Source organism: Sorex araneus, chromosome 3 (genome assembly GCF_027595985.1).
Source record: "Sorex araneus isolate mSorAra2 chromosome 3, mSorAra2.pri, whole genome shotgun sequence".
NCBI classification, from domain to species: domain Eukaryota; kingdom Metazoa; phylum Chordata; class Mammalia; order Eulipotyphla; family Soricidae; genus Sorex; species Sorex araneus.
This window is the reverse complement of record NC_073304.1, coordinates 170638894-170658816: the sequence shown is the minus strand read 5'-3', so window position 1 is coordinate 170658816 and position 19923 is coordinate 170638894. Positions and strand designations below refer to the sequence as shown.

General features: G+C 51.0%; 1 protein-coding gene across 5 annotated transcripts in view; it reads right to left on the bottom strand.

Moving 5' to 3' along the window:
- Positions 1-19923, bottom strand: part of KMT2A (lysine methyltransferase 2A) — a 79536-nt gene that overhangs the window by 7406 nt on the left and 52207 nt on the right. For 2 of the 5 annotated variants that reach the window (XM_055133244.1, XM_055133242.1), the window contains 17 exons: positions 19763-19876; positions 18771-18955; positions 18237-18410; positions 17216-17326; positions 16849-16922; positions 15698-15891; positions 15114-15220; positions 12968-13105; positions 12162-12320; positions 11810-11927; positions 11611-11689; positions 10467-10627; positions 9920-10102; positions 5512-9715; positions 4840-4926; positions 3001-3065; positions 1623-1793 (listed from right to left, as the gene is read on the bottom strand). In XM_055133244.1, the coding sequence (XP_054989219.1) occupies positions 1623-1793; positions 3001-3065; positions 4840-4926; positions 5512-9715; positions 9920-10102; positions 10467-10627; positions 11611-11689; positions 11810-11927; positions 12162-12320; positions 12968-13105; positions 15114-15220; positions 15698-15891; positions 16849-16922; positions 17216-17326; positions 18237-18410; positions 18771-18955; positions 19763-19876 (6324 nt within the window). Of the gene's footprint in view, positions 1-1622; positions 1794-3000; positions 3066-4839; positions 4927-5511; positions 9716-9919; positions 10103-10466; positions 10628-11610; positions 11690-11809; positions 11928-12161; positions 12321-12967; positions 13106-15113; positions 15221-15697; positions 15892-16848; positions 16923-17215; positions 17327-18236; positions 18411-18770; positions 18956-19753; positions 19877-19923 lie in introns of all 5 variants that reach the window. The other 3 variants (XM_055133240.1, XM_055133241.1, XM_055133243.1) reach the window with 2 other exon arrangements.

Here is a 19923-nt window from a genome sequence, read left to right as displayed (position 1 = left end):
TTTTTGGGTCACACCCGGCATTGTACAGGGGTTACTCCTGGTTCATGCACTCAGGAATTACTCCTGGCGGTGCTCGGGGGACCATATGGGATGCTGGGGATCGAACCCAGGTCAGAACCCAGGTCAGCCGCGTGCAAGGCAAACGCCCTCCCCGCTGTGCTATTGTTCCAGTCCCCCATGGGACATCTTTGCTTTGCTTTGTTTTGGGGTCACACCAGGCTCTGCACTCAAGGCGGTGCCTGGGGAACCATATGGGGTGCTGGGGATCAAACCCAGGTAAGCTGCATGCAAGGCAAGTGCCCTCCTGCTGAACTATCACTCCAGCCCTCTGTGAGACATCTTTTAATGTCAATGGCCCAGCCTCCTGCTGTCTGCTGGCTCTCTCCCCGCACCCCATACTTCCAACTCTCTGACTGGAAATGTTTCATTCTTACACCTGTAATCTGTCACCCTCTCCTGCTCTCCCTGTCCACGTGGTCACTAAGCATGCCTGTTCTTCTGGTCTGGCCTTTCCTGGAAGCAGACAGGGCAGTGGCACGGCCCTCATGTCCCTCCCATCAGCAGCCTCTCACCACTCCAACCAGCTTCCTGACGCTGTCTCACTCTCTCGGGATGGCGGAGGCCTCGAGGTTTGCACAGGAGCGCTCCCCTCCCCAGCCCCCCACCCTCGTGCTCATTCACTGCTCTGACGGGGCTTCAGTGGGCTTGCACCCCTTTGTGGAAAGCCTCCCCATGCCTCTCTGCCTGACCCAAGTGCTGTTATCTCCTGTAACAGAATCCTCTGTCCTCTGCATCTTCACAGGTTCCTGAGAAATTACCGAACTGGCCCACAGTGAGTCTCCTTCCGTCAAACCACTACCTAGCGAGCACTCCCTAGTGCTCTCATGGCCTCAACACCCCGTTGCTGGGCACACAAAGAGAACGAGGAACTCAAACTCACTGCTTGTGGCCCAGGGAAACTCAGTGGCTGAGCATCTGCTTGCAGGCCCAAGGCAGTGAAGCCCACCCCCCAAGAAATAAATGGAAGGAAAGGAGGGGGAAAGAAAGTTCCCTGCAGAGTGAGAGAAATAAATGTTGACACACATCTAGGAAACAAACTGGAGCTTTGAGGAAGCACAGAGCTGCCCTGCAGGCCAGGGAGACCGTCCAGCCAGAGCAGGAAGCCAGGCCAGAGTGGGGACAGTGTTCCCGACGAAGGCATGAGAGGGAAGCATGCGTGTGTGGCACACAACCAGGAGAGAAGCCCAGACCTCATGTGCTCTGCAGAGGTGCGTGGTTTTGGGGGGCTCTACCCAGTAGTGTTGGGGGCTACTCTGAGACTTGGTTTCAGAGTAGCCCCGGGGTTGCTTGGTTCTGGCAGTGCCTGCCCCCTGTGAAAATCTGCACTCAGCCCTTTGAGCCATCTTCCTGAACTGTGTGTAGAGTCTCAATCAGTATCACAACTTTTCACATGACACGTCATAGTATAATGCCTCTAAGACCAAACACACTGTCCTTGTATCTGGCAGTGATGGGGCACTGCTGACGCTGCTGGGGGACCATGGGGTGCCGGGACAAACCCTGAGGCTCCCTTAGGACTGCTGCTCCAGCCCCAGCCCAATCTAATGAATGGATCTCCTCACCTTCAATACTTTCTGCACAGATCTGAAAACCGTCATCGCTTGAAATTTCGAACACAAGTCCTTTCTTGGGCTTTTTCTCAGTGATGCTTTCCTTCCGCTTCTGTTCTTGCTGAAGCCAAAGCATCAATGGAGAGCTGAAATGACTTTCTTCTTCCTCCACAGGTTTCGGCTCTGTGAGGGAGAAAGCAGAGGGCCCCAGTGCTGTAGCATATCTCCACACGCCCCTGCTCAGGCTGACAACTCTCTCGGGCCGGATTCATCATTCCCATCTGCAGTCACACAACTAAAGATCCGAGAGGGAGGAGTTGGCTCCAGGTCACAGTTAGAGAGGGACTAAAGCCAGGCTGTCCCACACGGCCAGTCTCAGAGGTACTGAGGGATGTGGCTGGTGAATGGCTTAGCCTACCGGACCATCTCTCTAGCTTCGTGATTTTCTTTTTCTTTCTTTTCTTTTCTTTTGCTTTTTGGGTCACACCCAGTGATGCTCAGGAGTTACTCCTTGCTCTGCACACAGGAATTACTCCTGGTGGTGCTTGACGAACCATATGGGATGCCGGTGATCGAACTCGGGTCGGCTGCGTGCAAGGCAAATGCCCTATCCGCTGTACTATTGCTTGGGCCCAGGTTTTTATTTTCTTTATGCTATGATGCCTCTGTGGTCAAAGTTTTTTAATAAGTAACTGCCCCTGATAGGTTCAAAGTTAAAAAAATAATCACAGTTAATACATGTGAAGCACAACATGCCTAGGGCTCCCTCCTGGTTCTGCACTCAAGGTTCACTCCTGGTAGATTTGCGGGACCACATGGGGTGCCAGGGATTGAATCCTGGGTCAGCTGTGTGCGAGACAAGAACCTTACCCGTTATACGATTTCTCTGGCCCCAGAGCTCTCTGATTTGAACGTAACCCGTAGCTTCCTGCTCAAATTCATTAAGACACCAGTAAAGTGCTTTGAAGCTAAATTCCAGGCTGTAATAACTCCAAATATGACATCAGAGAGTTCTACAGACTGAGCACAGGACTGCATAGTCTTCAGCATCACTGGGAGTGACCGCACCAGGAATAGCATCACAGCACTACTGGGTGAGGCTTAGAGACAGAACCAAAACATCCAAACCTGAGAGCCTTATAGATTCTAAGTGGTTCTTTGTATGCATTAGTGGCTTAGAATAAGAGGCCGGAGCAGGTGATCACTCTGCAGTTAAGCAAGGGGAGAAGACCATGGCTGAGTTTCAGTTTACAAACAGGCTAGTCACTTCTTTAAAAGGATTTTTTTTTAAATTTTTTTTTAACCTGGAAAATGGGATGGTAGAGCATAGGTGATTTTTACCTTACTGTTGGCTTTGAAATTCTGATTCTAACCTGTACCACCTACTCACCTGCACTTTCCGGTTCACTTGCTGGATTCTGTGTGGCCTGAGTCTCAGGCAGAACAGCCACTTGCCTAGGTGAAAACAAAACCAACCATGAGATGACAAAAACTATCCCTACGCAGCTCTGCAGCTGTGTCGGTTACACAAAACAAGGAGGAACAAGCCAGTAGGAGCATTATGCTCGCCCATGACCGCCTCTTCTCCATATTATCTTGGTAAGAGTCCTCCCCACACTGCCATTGTAACTCCCTGCTTGTGAAGCTACAGATCGTGTCCTTGATGTTCTTCTCAGACTCTTGACATTAGAAAATCTGAGGGGACACTAAGAAGCCACTGGGTGTGATCTGAGTGGCTGAACTCAAACCAGAAGGAAAGCCATGGCTGTGGCACCGATGCCAGCTTCCCGCTTCTGAAATCAGGCATTTTTTTTTCTTTTTTGGGGTCACACCCAGCGATGCACAGGGGTTACTCTTGGCTGTACACTCAGGAATTACTCCTGGCGGTGTTCAGGGAACCATATGAGATGCTGAGAATCAAAACCAGGTTGGCCGTGTGCAAGGCAAATGCCCTACCCGCTGTGATACTGCTCCAGCCCCCTGAAATCAGGCATCTTTTGAGCCACTTGTAAGTTTTGTTTTTTGAATCCAGAAAGTATAATGAAAGCTTTTCAGATTTTTATCTGATTTGTTCATGCATGCAAATATCGCTAGATCAAAATTCCTTGTTTTATCTTAAGAGATACTTGTTGAGGGGCTGGAGCGATAGCACAGCGGGTAGGGCGTTTGCCTTGCACGTGGCCGACCCGGGTTCGAATCCCAGCATTCCATATGGTCCCCTGAGCACCGCCAGGAGTAATTCCTGAGTGTAGAACCAGGAGTAACCCCTGTGCATTGCCGGGTGTGACCCAAAAAAGAAAAAAAAAAAGATACTTGTTGAACAGGCAGACATGGCTACATTTACACTTTGCTATTTCGATTCACTTAAAAATTGCAAAAAAAAAAAAAAAATCTGTATCATGCACCAAACTGACTTAAAATAAATCATAAATCTACTTATTAACTGGAAAAAAAAAAGAAATCAAGAAAGAGATCTCAGAAACAATGTAAATGCTCACCCCAGAATTGGAGGCAGCTGTTAACAAAATAAAGTGCTTCCATGTATGTGGCTCAGATATACATAAACTCAGCATAATATATGAAGTAGAAAACTGAGTACAGAACAGCATGTAGTACATTATTCATCTCATATAAAAAAAATCATTCATAATCATACATACATCACAATTTTGGGGGCGTACCACACCAGGCGGTACTCAATGCTTACTCTTGGAAGACTTGGGAACCACATGGAGTGCCAGGAATTGAACCCTGCTCTGCCTTGTGCAAAGTAAATGCCCTATAGTGTTATTCTAGCTTACAGGTATATATGTTTTTGTACAGAAGAAAACATTACCCACAACAGCTGACCTCTAGGGGCAGCTGGGGAAGTGGTTAGGCAGACAAACAGGGCACCAACATCCATTAAATAAGTGTAAATAATTTTATGCTTCTCTCCACTCCCCCACCAGCACGTATTGCTTCCATTAAAAACACATTGGCGGACTGGAGTGACAGAATAGTGGGGAGGGCGCTTGCCTGGTACGCAGCTGACCAGGGTTCGACCATGGGATCAGGGTCCCCTGAGCACTGCCAGGAGTGACCCCTGAGTGCAGAGCCAGGAGGAAGCCCTGAGGTGGGGCCCCAACACCAAACCCAACCCAACCCAACCGCTCTGGCAACAAAGGCCACTAGGCATCAGGAGGAATCGGCGGAGGGTGGCTTCCGGTAGGGGCGCGACTCTGCTCACCCCGTAGGCTGCACGTTGGCCGTGGGTGGTGCCTGCTCCGAACTCGCTGGGTCCTGGTGCTCAGCCTCGGTCCCAGCCCCGGGAGTCCTGAAACAGAACCGTTTGTATCTGTTCAAGCCAAGCCACAGGGGACGGTGCTGTCCAAACAAGCGGCTCTGGGAGTGACGAGGGTAGGACAGTGATGGTGGGTAGGACAGTGATGGTCGTGAGCGGGGCTGGCTGGGCGGGGCTCAAGGAGCCTTCTGGAGCACCAGCAACAGGCTTTCTCTTGGTGGGATAGTAGCCCCATGGGCCCAGCTGCATGGATGCTCTGCACTGTCCCTCCGAAGGGTCACTATGAGCGAGAGCTCCCTGGGGATCTACACGAGGTGACCTGGGCCTCCAGACAGGAATCCCCGGGCCTGAGCTCACCGAGCCCCCTCGGAGGGGACAGAGGAACACAGGGCTGAGGAGCCAGAGAAAATGCCCCCTGCCCCCTCCCACCCCTGGGAAATAAAATGTTCTTTATAAGCCATCACTGTGAGGAGGTGGGAGGGTTGAGGGGGGGGTGAAAACCCCTAAGAGCCCCAAGTTGTGGGACTGGATGGGAGTGTCCCTCCCCCGAGACTACCATGTCAGTGTCCTTGTGGCTGAGTGGCCAAGCCCAGCGCGGCTCTCCCTGGGGTCTCTTACCCTGCGCCTGAGGTCTCGGCCGCTGGGCCCGGGTCTCGGTCCGGAACGTGCGCTTCAGCAGAGGGGGGCCGCGTGTGGGCGACCTTGTGCTTCTTGCCGTTCCCTTTGTCCAAAGGCAGCTGCATCCGTTTGATTTTTGGTTTGGGTTTTGTGGGCCCCGGCCCCGGGGGGCTTGCCGACTGTTGCCCGGAGGGGGGCGGTGAGCCCCCGGGCGAGGCTGAGCTGGTGTGCATAGTTGAGGGTGGAGCCTTGCTCGGCTCTAGCCCCAGGCTGGTCGGAGCGTCCCCCGGTGGGGAGAAGCTGGCTCCGCCATGGGGCCCGGGTGCCGACTCTAGGTCGCACTGGGAGGACGGTGGTCCCGTCTTGCTGGCCAGGTGCTGGGTGCCATGCCGCAGCTGGTAGTGTTGTTCGTCCGTGTCCCCAGGAGGGGGGGCCGCGGCAATGCCCGGTGGCTGGGTGGAGGGGAGCACGCAGATGCTCGAGGCTGCGGTCATGGGAGTCTGTGCCGTGCCCAGCGGAGGGAACATTCCTGACGTCGGGGGCAAAGCCACGGGCTGCTCCTGAATGCCCAGGCTCTGCTGGCTGGCTTTGATGAGGAGATTGCCTATTGAGCCAATGTCAGGGGTGCCCAGCAGCCTCGGGTTGGCTAACGAGACGTGTCCGGGAACTGAGGTGCTACTTGTAGGGGTGGTTGTAGTTTGCATGGACACGACATTCAGGACGGAGGAACCGGATGCCAAGCCAGACACCGACCCTGACGTGAGGTGGCTGGTCTCCTGGCTTAGGGTGGACGCGCCCGCCGCCGGGGCCGCCGCTCCTCCCACACTCGGGGGCAACAGGGGTGCCTGTTCAAAATACATGACGCCAGATTTAGACCGTTTTATGATGTTGGGGACGGTGCGGTGAGATGAAGTATTAAGTGAGCCCAAATCTAAGAGATTGGGATGGCTCGAGAGCTGGGAGGGCGTGAAGTTAATCAGTGTCATGTTGGGAACCACCTCGGAGGGGGCAATGTTGGGGGGGGTGCTAGAGGGAGCGAGCTTTTTATTCTTTCGGTTCTGCAGGCGCGATATGGGTCTTTTCTTGAGTCCAGAGGATGGAGTGGCTACTGTGGTACTGAGGTCTGTCCTCTGGCTGGCTTCGGAAACCAAGAGCTGGGGGTCTGGAGGAGGAGGCTGCACCCCGATCAGCAGGCCTGACGGGGGGCTGCTGATGCTGGGCGGGAAGCTACTCTGAGTAGCGGCAGGGAAGGAGTGTAAGTGCTGGTGATGAGGCATGGGGAGCAATCCTTTGCTAGCAGGAGGGAACAGAGACTGCGAGGCCGGCAAGCTGGCAGTGAGTCCCGTGGTGAGGGTGAGCCCACTCCCCATGGGCCCCAGGACGGAAGGGCTGGTCTCCATCACAGTGGGCGCAGAGCTAACAGAAGAGGTCAATTGGATTTTTTGGGTGACTCCGTTTGGAAGCGTTTGGAGAACATAGAGCGGCTGCATGTTCTGGTTAACCACAATGAGTTTCTCAGTGGCTGCCTTCAGGTGGGGCGGGGTGGTCTGGACAGCCGCGTTAGAGATCTGAGACGGGCCTGGGCTATCAGTAGAATTGGGCACGTATTTCTGGTTCTGGATGGGAACAGAAGGGGAAACAGGTACCTGCAGGCCAGGGGTGCTACTGTTTCGAGTCAAATCCTGGCTGGCGCCGTGGCCCGGCTCCACCGACCCGCACGAGGGGCTGGCGATGTGCTCCGCGTCCATGTGTCCTGGGATGAAATGGTCCGGGGTCATGTGGCCTTCGGGGCCTGGGTCCACTCCTGGACTCAGCAGCGCTGCGTCCCCTTCTGAGGAAGCCACTGCCTTCTCCGGGATGGCGACCCGCTTGTCCCCCGAGTCTGTGATGACGGCGAGTCTGTTGGGGTTCTGGCTCGGGACGGTGGGGCTCCGGGTGGTGAGGACCGAGAGGTCGGACGGCAGCTCCAGGGGCAGCTCGAACTGCTCCTCGGCTGAGATGGAAGAGGAGACGCTGCTGTCCACGGGCTCGGCGGGCGGCAGCTGCTGAGAGAAGACCTCGAAGAGGCCCATGTCCTTCTCGCGGTTGCTGTCCAGACCCAGGCCTTCGCCGAGGTTCAGGAGCTCCGACGAGGATGACTCGGGGCTCTCGCCCAGAGCCTGCATGGATGGGGTGTTCTTGAGGACGAAGTCCATGATGTCGGAGGGCAGGATGTTCCCGCAGTCATCACTGTTGTTGTTGTCGGAGTCGGACTTTAGGAGCTCAGGGTTGTAGGTGTCCAGCAGGGTTTTGTCGGCGGGGGTGCTCGTGTGGACTCTGCGGCTGGACTCCAGCGAGCTGAGTTGGGCTTCCAGGGAGTCCTGGCCCTGAGCCTTCACCCTGCTGGCCGGGTGGCAGTTGTCCATCTTGGGCTCGCCTTTGTGGCCCACGGAAGTCTTGATGGCGTGCTCCTTGTCGCCCACTTCCTCGGGGCGGTCCAGCTTCAGGCTCTCGGTCCCATTCTCTTTCCCGTTCCTTTTCGGGAGCTGGCTGCTTTTCCGTGTGGTGGCCGTGACGCTTGTGTCGCTCTCCGTGCCGTCATCCACGCCGTCCAGCTGGGAGATTTTGGGCAGGTCGCACTGCTCCTCCTCCCGAAACAGGCTGTGCGACGCCAGCCGCTCCTCAGCACTGGAGGCAATGACGGTCCTGGTGAAGTTGTAGTAGTACAAGTCGTCTTCATCGGAGGTGCTCAGGTCATCGGCGCCATCCACCTGGCCCTCGGCGGACCTCTTGCCTCGCTTCTTCCCCGTGGAGCTGCTGTAGAATGGAAGGTCTTCCTCCCCGTAGGAGCGGACTCCGTAGAGCGGCGTGAGCCCGAAGAACATGTTGGAGCGGGCCCGAGCGCTGCGGCGGGGGTAGCGCCGCTTGAAGGAGCCGTCCTCCTGGGGCTTCGGGCCGTCGGGCAACAGCACGGGCACGTTCTGGTAGCTGTTACTCTGCACGTCCTGGGCCGAGGTATTGTTGGGGCTGGGCTGGGCTCCTGGACCCTCTCCCGCACTTTCCGAGGCTGACGCTGCTTCTGTGGGAGAGGCCGACTCCATCTGCAAAGGGGAAACGGGGCTGCCTTCGTTCAGGGTGTTCTTGGACTGAGCCTCACTCTCCATTTTGAGAGGCGTCAGTGTGACCTTGACCGTCCGCTTCCGGGGCGTCGGTGACTCTCTGGCAGAGCCTTCCACTTGCATGGATGACGCTTTGGGGGCACCGGGGAGAGAAAGGGCTTTGTCACCGACCTTATCAGAGGAAACATTATTACACGGCCGATGCCCCATGAAGTCGGGAGCCAAGACCTCGTCAGCGAAGTCGGGCGGCTTGAGGCTGCCTTCCTCCCCGGCTGCCACGGACCCAGGGTCCGAGAAAGCGGCCATGAGATGCTTCTCCTTGAAAGGCTCCTTGCCGGCTTTCTTGCCCTTGAGCCGCCGGTCTCTGGAGTTGGAGCCCGCGTGCTCACCGACAAGGGACGCTCGGCTGCTCCCAGCAGACAGCTTAAAGCCTTTGATGTCACCGTCTTCATCGGGAGGGGCTTTTCCGGACAGATTTGAGTCCGGCTGTGGATCTCGATCGTTCTTTTGCCCCCTCGAGTGCAGCGGTGGAAAGGAGAGCGCCTCTCGAGAAGCAAACGGTGTCGAAGACAGTTCAGCGAACGGGCCGAGTCTACTGACGTTGATGTCTCCGGCCGAGGAGTTGTGCGGGGCCAGTCTTGGGATGCTGGGGTAAGCCACGGTATGCGCAGATCCCTCCAAACTCTTGGGAGCCGACATTTTTGTCTTCTCTCCTTTCGAGGAGGAGCTCTTGGGGGCAGAGTCAAAAGTGCTGGAATGCTTCAGGTCTGAAGGGGTAGATCCATCCACGTGACTGGCCTTGGTGCCCGATGTGAGCACCGTCCTCTGAAGATTGGAAGAGGAGGAAGTGTTCGGCCCCGAACTTGAATTCAGCGGCCCGGTGGCGTGATCCATGGCTTTGGCACTTGACTCGAGATCTGCGGTGGTCCCAATGGTTGAAACGGAGTGTGCAGTCCCCGTTCTCATTGGGGACATTATCCGGAGTTTAGACCGCTGGGGTGACAAGGAAGAAGTACTGTGACGCCTGGAGCCAATGCTTCGGAGTCCAGAGGACAGTAAAGGGTCCCCCACTGTGACGATTTCATGTGTGGTCGGGGTAGGGCTTCCTAAACAGAAGAGAAAAAGCGACATAGTCCATTACCGACAGAGCAAGCACAGGGATGCTGCTGGTTTCAGTGACGGGACAATGACTGACAGGGGACTGCTAATCAACACTTTCAATGGGGCAGCAGTCACCGAGAGGATGCTGAGAACTAAGCCAATCTCTGCGCTGATCTTCTTGGGTCAGGGAGGTGAGTGAATTCCTTTACCTGCAGATGGCAGAGGCCGACAGCCAGGGGATCTCTGTGTCGGAGAGTAACTGGGGGTTCGAATCCTGGAGGCCTTTGGGATGACGTGGTAATAGTAGGAGCCAGAAGTCTGGGAATGAGGTCGGTCTGGTGATGGGGGACTTATAATATCAGTTGTGTTTTGACTTTCTTTAGATGAAATTTCTGTGGTAGGAAGTAAAGACTCTTATCAAACCTTTCCAGCAAAAGTATCAGACAATGAGGCCAGAGAGACAGTAAAGAGGGTAAAGTGCTTGCCTTGCACACGGCCAACTCAGGTTTGATCCCTGGCACCCCATAAGGTCCCCTGAGCCCATCAAGAGTGAACCAGAAAGCAGAGCAAGGAGTAAGCCCTGAGCATCGCCAGGTGTGGCCCCCAAACCAAAATCAAAACCGAAAGCATTGAGCAAAGGAACCAAGAAGAAGCATGTCAAACTAGAAACAAGTCAGACCTCCCAGAGGGACTTCCCACCCTTCAAGCAGTGCTTCCCGAAACTTAATTCCGGTCCCACTTCGCCCAAAGACTGACCAGCCACCGCCGTTGGACTATGGGCGATGGTCCTGTTCTCGTCGTGCTCCACGGTGCTGTTGATGTCGGGCTCCAGCGCCGGAGGGCGGCACTCCACAATCTTGCACGTGTACACACAGCGCTTGCGGGCGTCCGTGGTGCTCCAGTACACCCGAGAACATCTGGAAACACAGCGTCCGCACCCCGTGAGAGAGACCCATCAAAGCCACCTCTGAGTCTCAGATCCGACCTTCACTTAAGAGAACTGAGCTCCAGTGGCAGATCTCCGCAGTGAGGAGGGTTCTAAGCGTATCGGGTCTTTGTCTTTTCCTATCCTCTCAGGAATAACAAAGTCCTATTTTAAAACAGTACTGTAAGCAGAGGACAATAGTAGAATACCCTAAAACACAGAGAAAAAGAAATCCTGCTGCTTCTACACGAAACAGTCACTGGCATGAAGGAAGAGGCTGCCGGTGACAGTGGGAGGCAAGAATAAATCTGAGGTATCTCCTCAGGGAGAAACGTCCCAGGGGACGAGGCAAATAGAACTGCTTCAAATTGGCGGGATGTTGATGGAGCCTGGTTTCTACAAAGAGCTGCCAGCTAGCTAAATGTGGAATTAAAAACAGACTGTTGTCAGAACTGAATGCAGAATAAACTGAAGTATAGATAGTGAGATGAGATTCCCAAGAGAGAAAGCAGAAGGGAATTCTGAATTTGCACCATTAGCCTGAGATATTTAAACTGCTTATTCAATATGGAAAAGATTGGCAAAGTCGTACTATAGAACCTGGTTATTGATTATTTTATTTAGAAGGACCTATAAAAGGTAAAATTGAGAAGAAGTGTTTGCTCCATGACAACAATATGGACTTTGAATCTGAGCAAATAAACAACAGAATTTTAAAAGACTGTCCTTGTGTGTTCTATTTAGGTTCCATAGAGAAATGATTCTGGAGTGAACTATACTGTATTTTGAGAACTGGAGTTCACCGCTGTAAATAAAGGGCTACTCTAGCCCTAGTCTGGGAGTGGAAAGAGTTAAGTTTCCATGCAGTGACGTGGAGCCAGTGAGTGGGGTTCTGTTTCTAACAAATGACCTGCTTGCCACTCTAGGAGTTCCAACTTGCAGGGGTCACTGTCGTCTCATGCTGGAGCTACTTACTGGTATCCGATGGGAAAGAGCTTATCTTCACAGTCCGAGAGATCGTTCAGAATCCCTAAGCAATCAATGGTCATGGAGCCTGCCCAAGGAAAGGAGCGCTGGTTAAAGATGCCACTTCGGGGACTCACTGCCCCTGACAACTAGGATGTGCCCTGGTGACCCAGCCAGCCTGCACCCTCAAACAACGCCTGTATCATACCGATCATCATGTGGATATTCTCCGGTTCCAAACCATTGAGAAACTTCCTTCTCAAGCTGATTCCTTCGAAGTCCACAAACACCCTTCTGAAAACTTCAAATCCATTCTCGGGAACCACCTGAAGTGCAAGCCCGAGGTAGTTATTAATAGCCCGTCTCGTAGCACTCACTGCCCTGGGGAAGTGTTGAGTGATCTCAGCCCCCTTTAGCTTCATAACAGCACCCCCCACTGCTGCTAGGAGGGGCAACTCTAGGGAAATCCAACGGGAAGGCAAAGCAGAGTCTGCCATCTGTTTTCCAGGGTTTTTTTCCTGAAGTTTTAGAGAAGTTGAAAAACAGCTTAAAGCTCTTACCTCGCCTTTGATCAAATCCCGATGTCGCTGACAATATACTTTTTTATCATCCAGAAAGACGCAGTTCTTGGCTCGAGAACACATGAAGTGATAGTTGCTGGTGCAGGAGGTGAGGCAGCAACCCACAGTGGCTCCTGGTTTTTGGCAGAATTCGCATCTCTAACAATCCAGAGAGCAGAGCCTTAGAGGGACTCCTAGCCATCTCCTGCTCCACTCTCCCTCCCTCACGGAACACCCCCATCAGGCTTTCCAAGAGCTCGTGTTTCTCCTGGCTGGCCTCCTGGATTAGATGTATCGAGATGAAGCCTTCCTGACAAACCCTCTCTCTTACTGTCCATAGGGCCCGCTGATGATTGCATTAAAATACGCCAATTAGATTTCAAACAGAGACCTAATCAGTTATTTCCCCTCGGGAGACACAACTGATTTAGAAAGATGAAACTCTGGAGATCAATGCTAAGAGCATCACCTTGCTAGAAAGCTATTAGATCCCCCCTGAAAACTTAATTCTAAAAGGATTACTCTCATTACAAACATAATGATTCTCCAGTTACCAGCCTTAACAGATAAACCTATCATATGATTCAACGATCTCCAACTAACCTCTAAGTCAACACCTTATTTTGTTAGCCATGATCTGGGTTTCTCTCCAGGGAAGAATCTGTGTTCTTTGCACAACTTACTTTTCTCTATATTTGTTTTCTTCGATACTTCTTTATCTTGCCTTTCCTGTCTCTCACAATATGGCTTTTATAATTTCCCTCCCTTATCGCAGCTTACTAGTCACTTTCCACACAAGTTCTTACCAGCTGCTTTCCTCTGATCACTGCCATATGCACATTCTTTAATGATCCATCGTCATCTTCAAACACTTCCGCTGACCACAAAGCACAATTTACATGTGTCCACTCATTTTGGCCAATGTAGAGCAAACGGCCAGCATCCTAAGAGATAAAGAAATTCAAAGAAAGTTTTTCTTGGAATTAGCTTTGTATCAGGCAAGGGCAAGAGAGTGTTGATATGTCAACTAATAATTCTCGCTTTTTCTCTCTTCTTTTGTGCTGCTGGAGACTGCGCTGAGGCCTGTACATGGGCCAGGCCCTCTGAAAGGAGCTGGTCCTCCAGCTCCCATCAGAACTCCTTAACTTAAAGATGAATAGAGTCACCATCTGGGGACTGGAGTTACAGTACAGTGGGTAGGGTGTTTGCCTTGAATGCAGCCCACCTGGCTTTGATCCCCGGCATCCCATATGGTACACCCATGCACCTCCAGGAGTAATTCCTGAGTGCAGAGCCAGGAGTAACCCCTGAGCATTGCTGGGTGTGACCCTCCCAAAAAAAGAAAAACAAAAGTCACTATTGAGTTTTGTTCAGGGATAACTCCTCGGAGTGCTGAGGGAGGGGGTGCTGGGGATTAAACTGGGGTCAGCTGCATATAGACAAGTGCCTTAACTCCTAAGTTCTCTCTCCAGTCTCAGTTAAATTTTTTTTTTTTTCAAATTCTTATTTTTTTCTTGGGGATTTTGAAGCCATCCCTGGCAGTGCTCAGGGAACCACACAGTGCAAAGATCATGCAGAGCAGACACCAAAACCCCTGGACCAACTGTCTGGCCCTTGCTCTTAAATTTTAAAGATGAAAATGTGGTCCAGAGAGAGCAGAGGGGTTAGGGTGCTTGCAAGTGGCTGACCCTGGTTTAATCCCTGGCATGGCTTATAGTTCCCGGAAGAACTGCCAGGACCACACCCCCGGGTATGACCTTCACCCTGAAGCCCCACCCCCCAAAAAAAAAACAAAGATGAAAGTGAGACAGATGGTGATAGGTCAGCTACTTGACCAGACCGAGAAGAGGCAGTGAGGCACCGGTGTGTATCCAGGCGGCCAGCCAGAACTGAAGCACCTGATCACTGGGCTCCACTACAGGCAAAACAATCTTTCATATGCAATTTCCAATTTATTCAATTTCTAAAAGCCTTTTGAGGAAATTGCTATGGAAATTAGTATACACTAGCAGGTTAATTTAAGATAAATCATTTATAGGTTTTTCCCCCTTTTTTTTTCTTTTCTTTTTCTTTCTTTTTTTTTTATTTAAATGGTTCCAGGTACAGAAGGCTGAGATTCCTTATGTGAGACATGTACTCTCTGCCTCTGAGTGACAGCTTTGTCAAGGCAAACCACATTTAATTCATTTCTGTGATGCCAGGAATCAGACCAGGGGCTTTACCCATGTAAGGACTGTGTTCTACCACCGAGCTACACCCCTGACAGGTGGGCTGTATTTGGGAGGGCAGGGTGTCATACCCAGTGCTCAAGCAGCCATGTATGAGGCTAAGGAATGAACTAGGGTTAGCCACATGCAAGGCAAGGGCTTAAACCACTTCAGTATCTATCTGGCCTCACAAACTATTTTATTTTTTAAATTTAACTAGAAAAAAAATTTTTTTCTTTTTTGGATTCACACCCAGCGATACTCAGGGGTTACTCCTAGCTCTGCACTCACAGATTATTCTTGGCAGTGCTCAGGGGGCCATATGGGATGCCGGGGATCAAACCCTGTTTACCAGTGTGCAAGACAAATGTCCTACCCTCTGTATGATTACTCTGGCCCCTCCATAAATTGTTTTATTAATTTATCTGGAGGTTTTGTAGGGGCCACACCTGGGAGTGCTCCGGGCTTACTCCTGGCTCTGTGCCCAGGGGACCATATGGGGTGCTGGGGATTGAACCCGGGTTGAAGATGCATGCAAAGAAAATGCCTTTCCCACTGTACCATCGCTCTCGATAACAAACTACTTTAAACCAAACAATTGAGTTACAGAAAAAAGACTCCAACTATCACAAACTAAAGGGACACTCAGGAATAACTGGCAGTATGCAGTTATTCCACCAAGTTCATACAGGAAGCTGAGTTCTGGGGCAACTGAGGGGCCAGGGCCTGGCCCCTGAGTACTCACATTGGCACTGTCGTCGCCGTACATCAAACACAGTGCACACTGTCTGTTGTCTTCTATGCCGGGGGGTGGGTTCAGTTCCGGACTATCTTCTCGACTCCTATCAGTACCTTGGAACCCATAAGAGATCCCGTTAAAATTGGCAATACTCCGATTTCTAGGGGAAAACCTAACAATTCCACTTAAACTGCCTATAAGCAATAAATTTCCAAAAGCTGTCCAAATTTATGCTATTTCACCTGTGGGAGTACAATTCCTTGATAATATTTTAAATAAATAAAAAATATATATATTATTTTGGTGCGGGAGGCTCTCTCCAGCACAGCTTGCTGGGAAACACCGGGGTCTCGGTGGCAGAGTGAGGCCACCTGGTGCAGGGGACGAAACCCAGCGCCCTGGGGACAGAGGATCGGGCTTCTTCCAGACCTTGGGGCCATCTCCCTGGTCTGAAAATATCTCAGTCTCACTGCGTTAAAATACATCCTGAGGTCTTCTTTCTGCTATCTGGGTACATTAACTGTGGGTCCACAGAGTCAGCCGCTCACATCTAGAGAGAAGTGAAGATAACCTTTGATTGGCTGCCTTACTCAAAATCGGTGGAGTAGGAGGGTGAAGAGGAGTTGGTGAGTCGGGTTCTCCAGGCCCTTTAGGTTTGGGAGCTGGAATTATCTTCTTCATTAAAGGAGGCTGCTCAGTGTGGCTGTTCTCCTCTCGCTCCTGCCACTGAGCATAGTTATGGTCAAGTGAAGGTGGAAGCACTGCGTTTGGTAACATCCCACTGCTGAAAAGAATCAATTCAACAAGGATTGATGGAGTACCTATGACAGGCCTAGAACTATGCAAAACAAAATCTTCTTCTTTTTTTTTAAAAGACCTTTGGGCCACATCCAGCAATGCTCCTTATTTCTGGTTTTATGCTCAGGAATTACTCTGGGTGAACTTGGGGGATATATGGGGTGCCAGGGATTGAACCCAGGTTGGCTGAATGCAAGGCAAGCACCCTACCCGCTGTACTATCTCACCAGCCTGTGAAACAAATTCTTGGTATCATCAGGTTCGGCCCATGCAAACATCATTCTCAAAATCTAACAAGTCACAGAGAACTTGAAAACTGACCTGAATCCTGACCAAAAGTGCCTAAAAAGGACTTGATTACTTAAAACACACAAACTGATGTTCTACTCTTAATTAACTCCTCAAAAGAAATCATGACCTTATCTAAGAATCAAAAGGATTTACTGGAAAGTGAGTTAAAAGGGTGAATTGGAGAGAGCAATGTTTGAATGGAATCAAACAGGTCAGATAAGTTTGATTTGGGCTTCTTGTACAGCTCATGTACTGGATATATGTGCAAGCTAAACCAAGGCCCTGACCAACAGTGCACCGATGAAGTAAACGAAGAGAAAGAGCCAGCAATAAGCAGTATTATCTTTCCACCAGCTCTGAAATGGAATTAGACAGTTTTGTTTTGTTTTTGCAGCACTGAGCATTAAGCCCAGGGTATTACACACAGGAGCGAGGAGGCAAGCTCTCTACCACCAAGACTCAGGCCTGACCGGAAAGAAGTTTCAGGGGAGATCAGGCGCATTCAGGGTGGTATGGTCATAGGACTAAAAGAAGTTTCAGAGCACTGTTAAATATGAAGACCTACTCTGAGAAACTTCAATCTAGAGAGGAAAGGACTTCTGCACTTCTGCTAGGTGATGAAGAGAAACAAGGTTACACTCAATTTACTTACTTGTTCGATACTTTATTTGGCTCCCAAAATCTGGACTTTTTGACACTGAACCATGGAAAAACACGCTCCATTTGCTAACAGACAAATAAGAAAAAGTACGCATGTAAACAACATTTGGAAACTACCTAAAAATTAACCATTTCCCCTCAGATTCCCTGTCAGCATGAGGACGATTTCAGGTCACCAAGGGATCTTGGCACCCACTCTGGCAATGTCATAGACCTCCTCCCAAAGAATCAGAACATATTAAACCAAAGATGTTTTACACATATGGCAAGGCAAATCGCAGAAGAGAACAATCTGTCCTATTCTTGAGGTGATCTCCCACAGATAAGCATTAAGAACATGAACTGTAAGTGATACTCACCCGGATAAAGAAAGACTTGACCATGCTGTTGGCCTTTTTAATCTCCGGCTGCCCTCCATCGGAATTCATGGCTGCCTGGATGATCTTCACGATATCATCACTGAACTCCAACTGTAGGCAAAAACCAAGTGTCACTTAACCAACGAATCCTGTGTTCTCAAAACCACCCTCCCTTTCCTCTGAGGGCATTCTGCATGGAAGATGCACACCCTATGTTTGTCATACAGTGTAATCTCTTTTTTGGCAGAGACCTTTGGGATTCGTTTCACAATTAATATGGCAGTCGAGAGATGCCAGGCTAGTAAGGCAAATGCAGCAAGTTAGTTGTGCCAAGGTGACATACCCAAGCAGAGCCATATGTTTTATTAAACCAAAACTGACAATCAAAGATAAACCATGATCCAGTAGAAGATCAGTATTAAAACATTACTAGAAGATACTCTTCTTTGGGATTAATTCTTTGAGATAATTATTAGAAAAACCATTCCAACAAATAAGTGTCCTATAGAGATATTATTTCTATTTCATCTCAGAGGGGGTGAGCCAACTAAATTCTCTACAGCACTTTCAAGTAAACTTCTTCATACGATAGAAAAATAATTTTGAGGGGCTGGAGCGATAGTATAGCAAAGAGGGTGTTTGTCTTGCACATGGCCGACCTGAGTTCGACCCCTGGCATCCCATATGATCCCCCAGGCACATTCGGGAGTAATTCCTGAGTGCAAAGCCAGGAGGAACCCTGAGTATGGCTCAGAAAACAAAGAAAGGAAAAGGGAAAAAAAAAGAAGTTTGAGAGAGCTCAAAAAAGACAAAAGAGTCATTTTAAGATATGCCCTTCCCTGTCATAATGCATCTTTTGAAGCACAGAGCTAAAATAACTCCCATATTTTTAGGTAGAGTCACGTGACGTTACTAAATATAATTCGAATCGTCTGGAGCGCGCGCCCGGCTTCATCTACCCCTTGAGAACCAAAGCAGCTCGGCGGGTACGGGGACCGGGTGGTATGCAGCTGAGACATACCACAGAGGTGTAGTTCCCTTGGTCCATTTTCCGCTTGACTCCTTCCAGGTCTAAAGGCTGCTGGTCTTCCTGCTTGCTGACCTCGGTGAGCACTGGTGGGTCGGGTCCTTCCGGAGAGCTGCGGGAAGGTATACTCTCCTCCGTTTCAGGATTTAAGTCTGGGGGCTTGGCAGCCTGTTGCCAGAAAAGAAACGATCCTTTTACCTCATGCAGGGTTCTTGCAATAACTGATTTATCTTTGGGGGGGCGCGGGGGCACACTCTGCAACAGCTCGGGCGTAGCTCCTGGCGGTAAGCAGGGGCCCACAGCGGGCCTCCCACGTGAAAAGCACATTCGCCGCCTGAGTCATCTCCTCAGCCCGATACAAAAGGTTTCTTTAAAAAATAAAACGGAGGCACCCAGAAAATCCTTGGATAATCAATGAGGATGGGGGCGGGAAAGTGGCTGTGAGAGGGCTCGGGCTTGGCCGGTCCCTGCACCGCTTCGCTCTGGGAGTACAGCCGCCTACATTCCACGGACCCTGGGGGGGCCCACCTGTCGGTAACGCAACAAGTGACTGGTGGTTCGGGAGTTCAACAGCGCGGTCAGGACTTGCTTCAGGGAGAGCTGCAGCTCCTTCTCCAGGGCCAGCCGCCACTCGGCAGGGTGCCGCTCCGTGCAGTTCACACAGGTGTAGGCCACACTCTCGGGCAGGTTAGACAGAATCTCGTACATCTCGTCTAGGAAAACAAAACAGACACTGATGAGGGATTCGAAGGAACGGGAGAGCAGAAGAAGAGCAAACTATTCCGCTAAGCTCACTCTGGACCTACGTGTCTGCAGCACTGTGAAGATTCTTTTTATGGGGTTATACCCGGCGATGCTCAGGGGCCACTCCTGGCTCTGCAATCAGGAATTACTCCTGCCAGTGCTTGGGGGACCCTAGGGGATGCTGGGGATCAAACTTGGGTTGGCTGTGTGCAAGGCAAATGCCCTCCCCGCCTTTTGAGCCTGCACTGGCAAGACTCTAAAGTTCCTTAGGAACTCAAACCTACTTGATTTTACAAAGAATGCTCTATTTTTGAGTCATTGGTTTGTTTTAGGCACACTTGGCTGGAGTAATCATACGGTGCCAGAAATAGCCTCTCGGTCTCCTGGAGGTAAAGCAAATGGCCAGCCCCCTGAGTTCCCTCCCGGTCTCCTTTTGTTTCTGAGGCCACGCCCAGCTGCCCAGTGCCCGGGGCTCCCTCCCAGCGGGGCTTGCAACAGGACTGGAACCCGAGGGACCTGCTGCTCTCCAGCCTCACGGGGACATTCTTAACACGAACCAGGATTTGGTCAGAGAGATGCAGCAACACTTTAAAGAAATATGTTTAAGACCAAGGAGTATAAGCTTAATACAACACAGCTTGACTAGAAGCCCAGATTTTTGGAAAGTATTTAAGAAGGCTTCGAATAACGACACTACCGGCCTGCAAGGCTGACACTAACCCTGGAGACTAGAAAGAAAGAAGTAAGTGTAATAAAAAGACTCCAACCTTCTGTACCTGAAAGATTCTCGCACTTGGAGTGGACCCAGCGGTCACACTTCCCACACTGCATCATCTTGCTTTCATAGTCATCATCGTCATAGCATTTATCGCACAGAGGACAGAAGTTTCCTGGAAGCAAAGCAGAGTTTTCAACAGTGAATTTGGGCTTCGGCCTT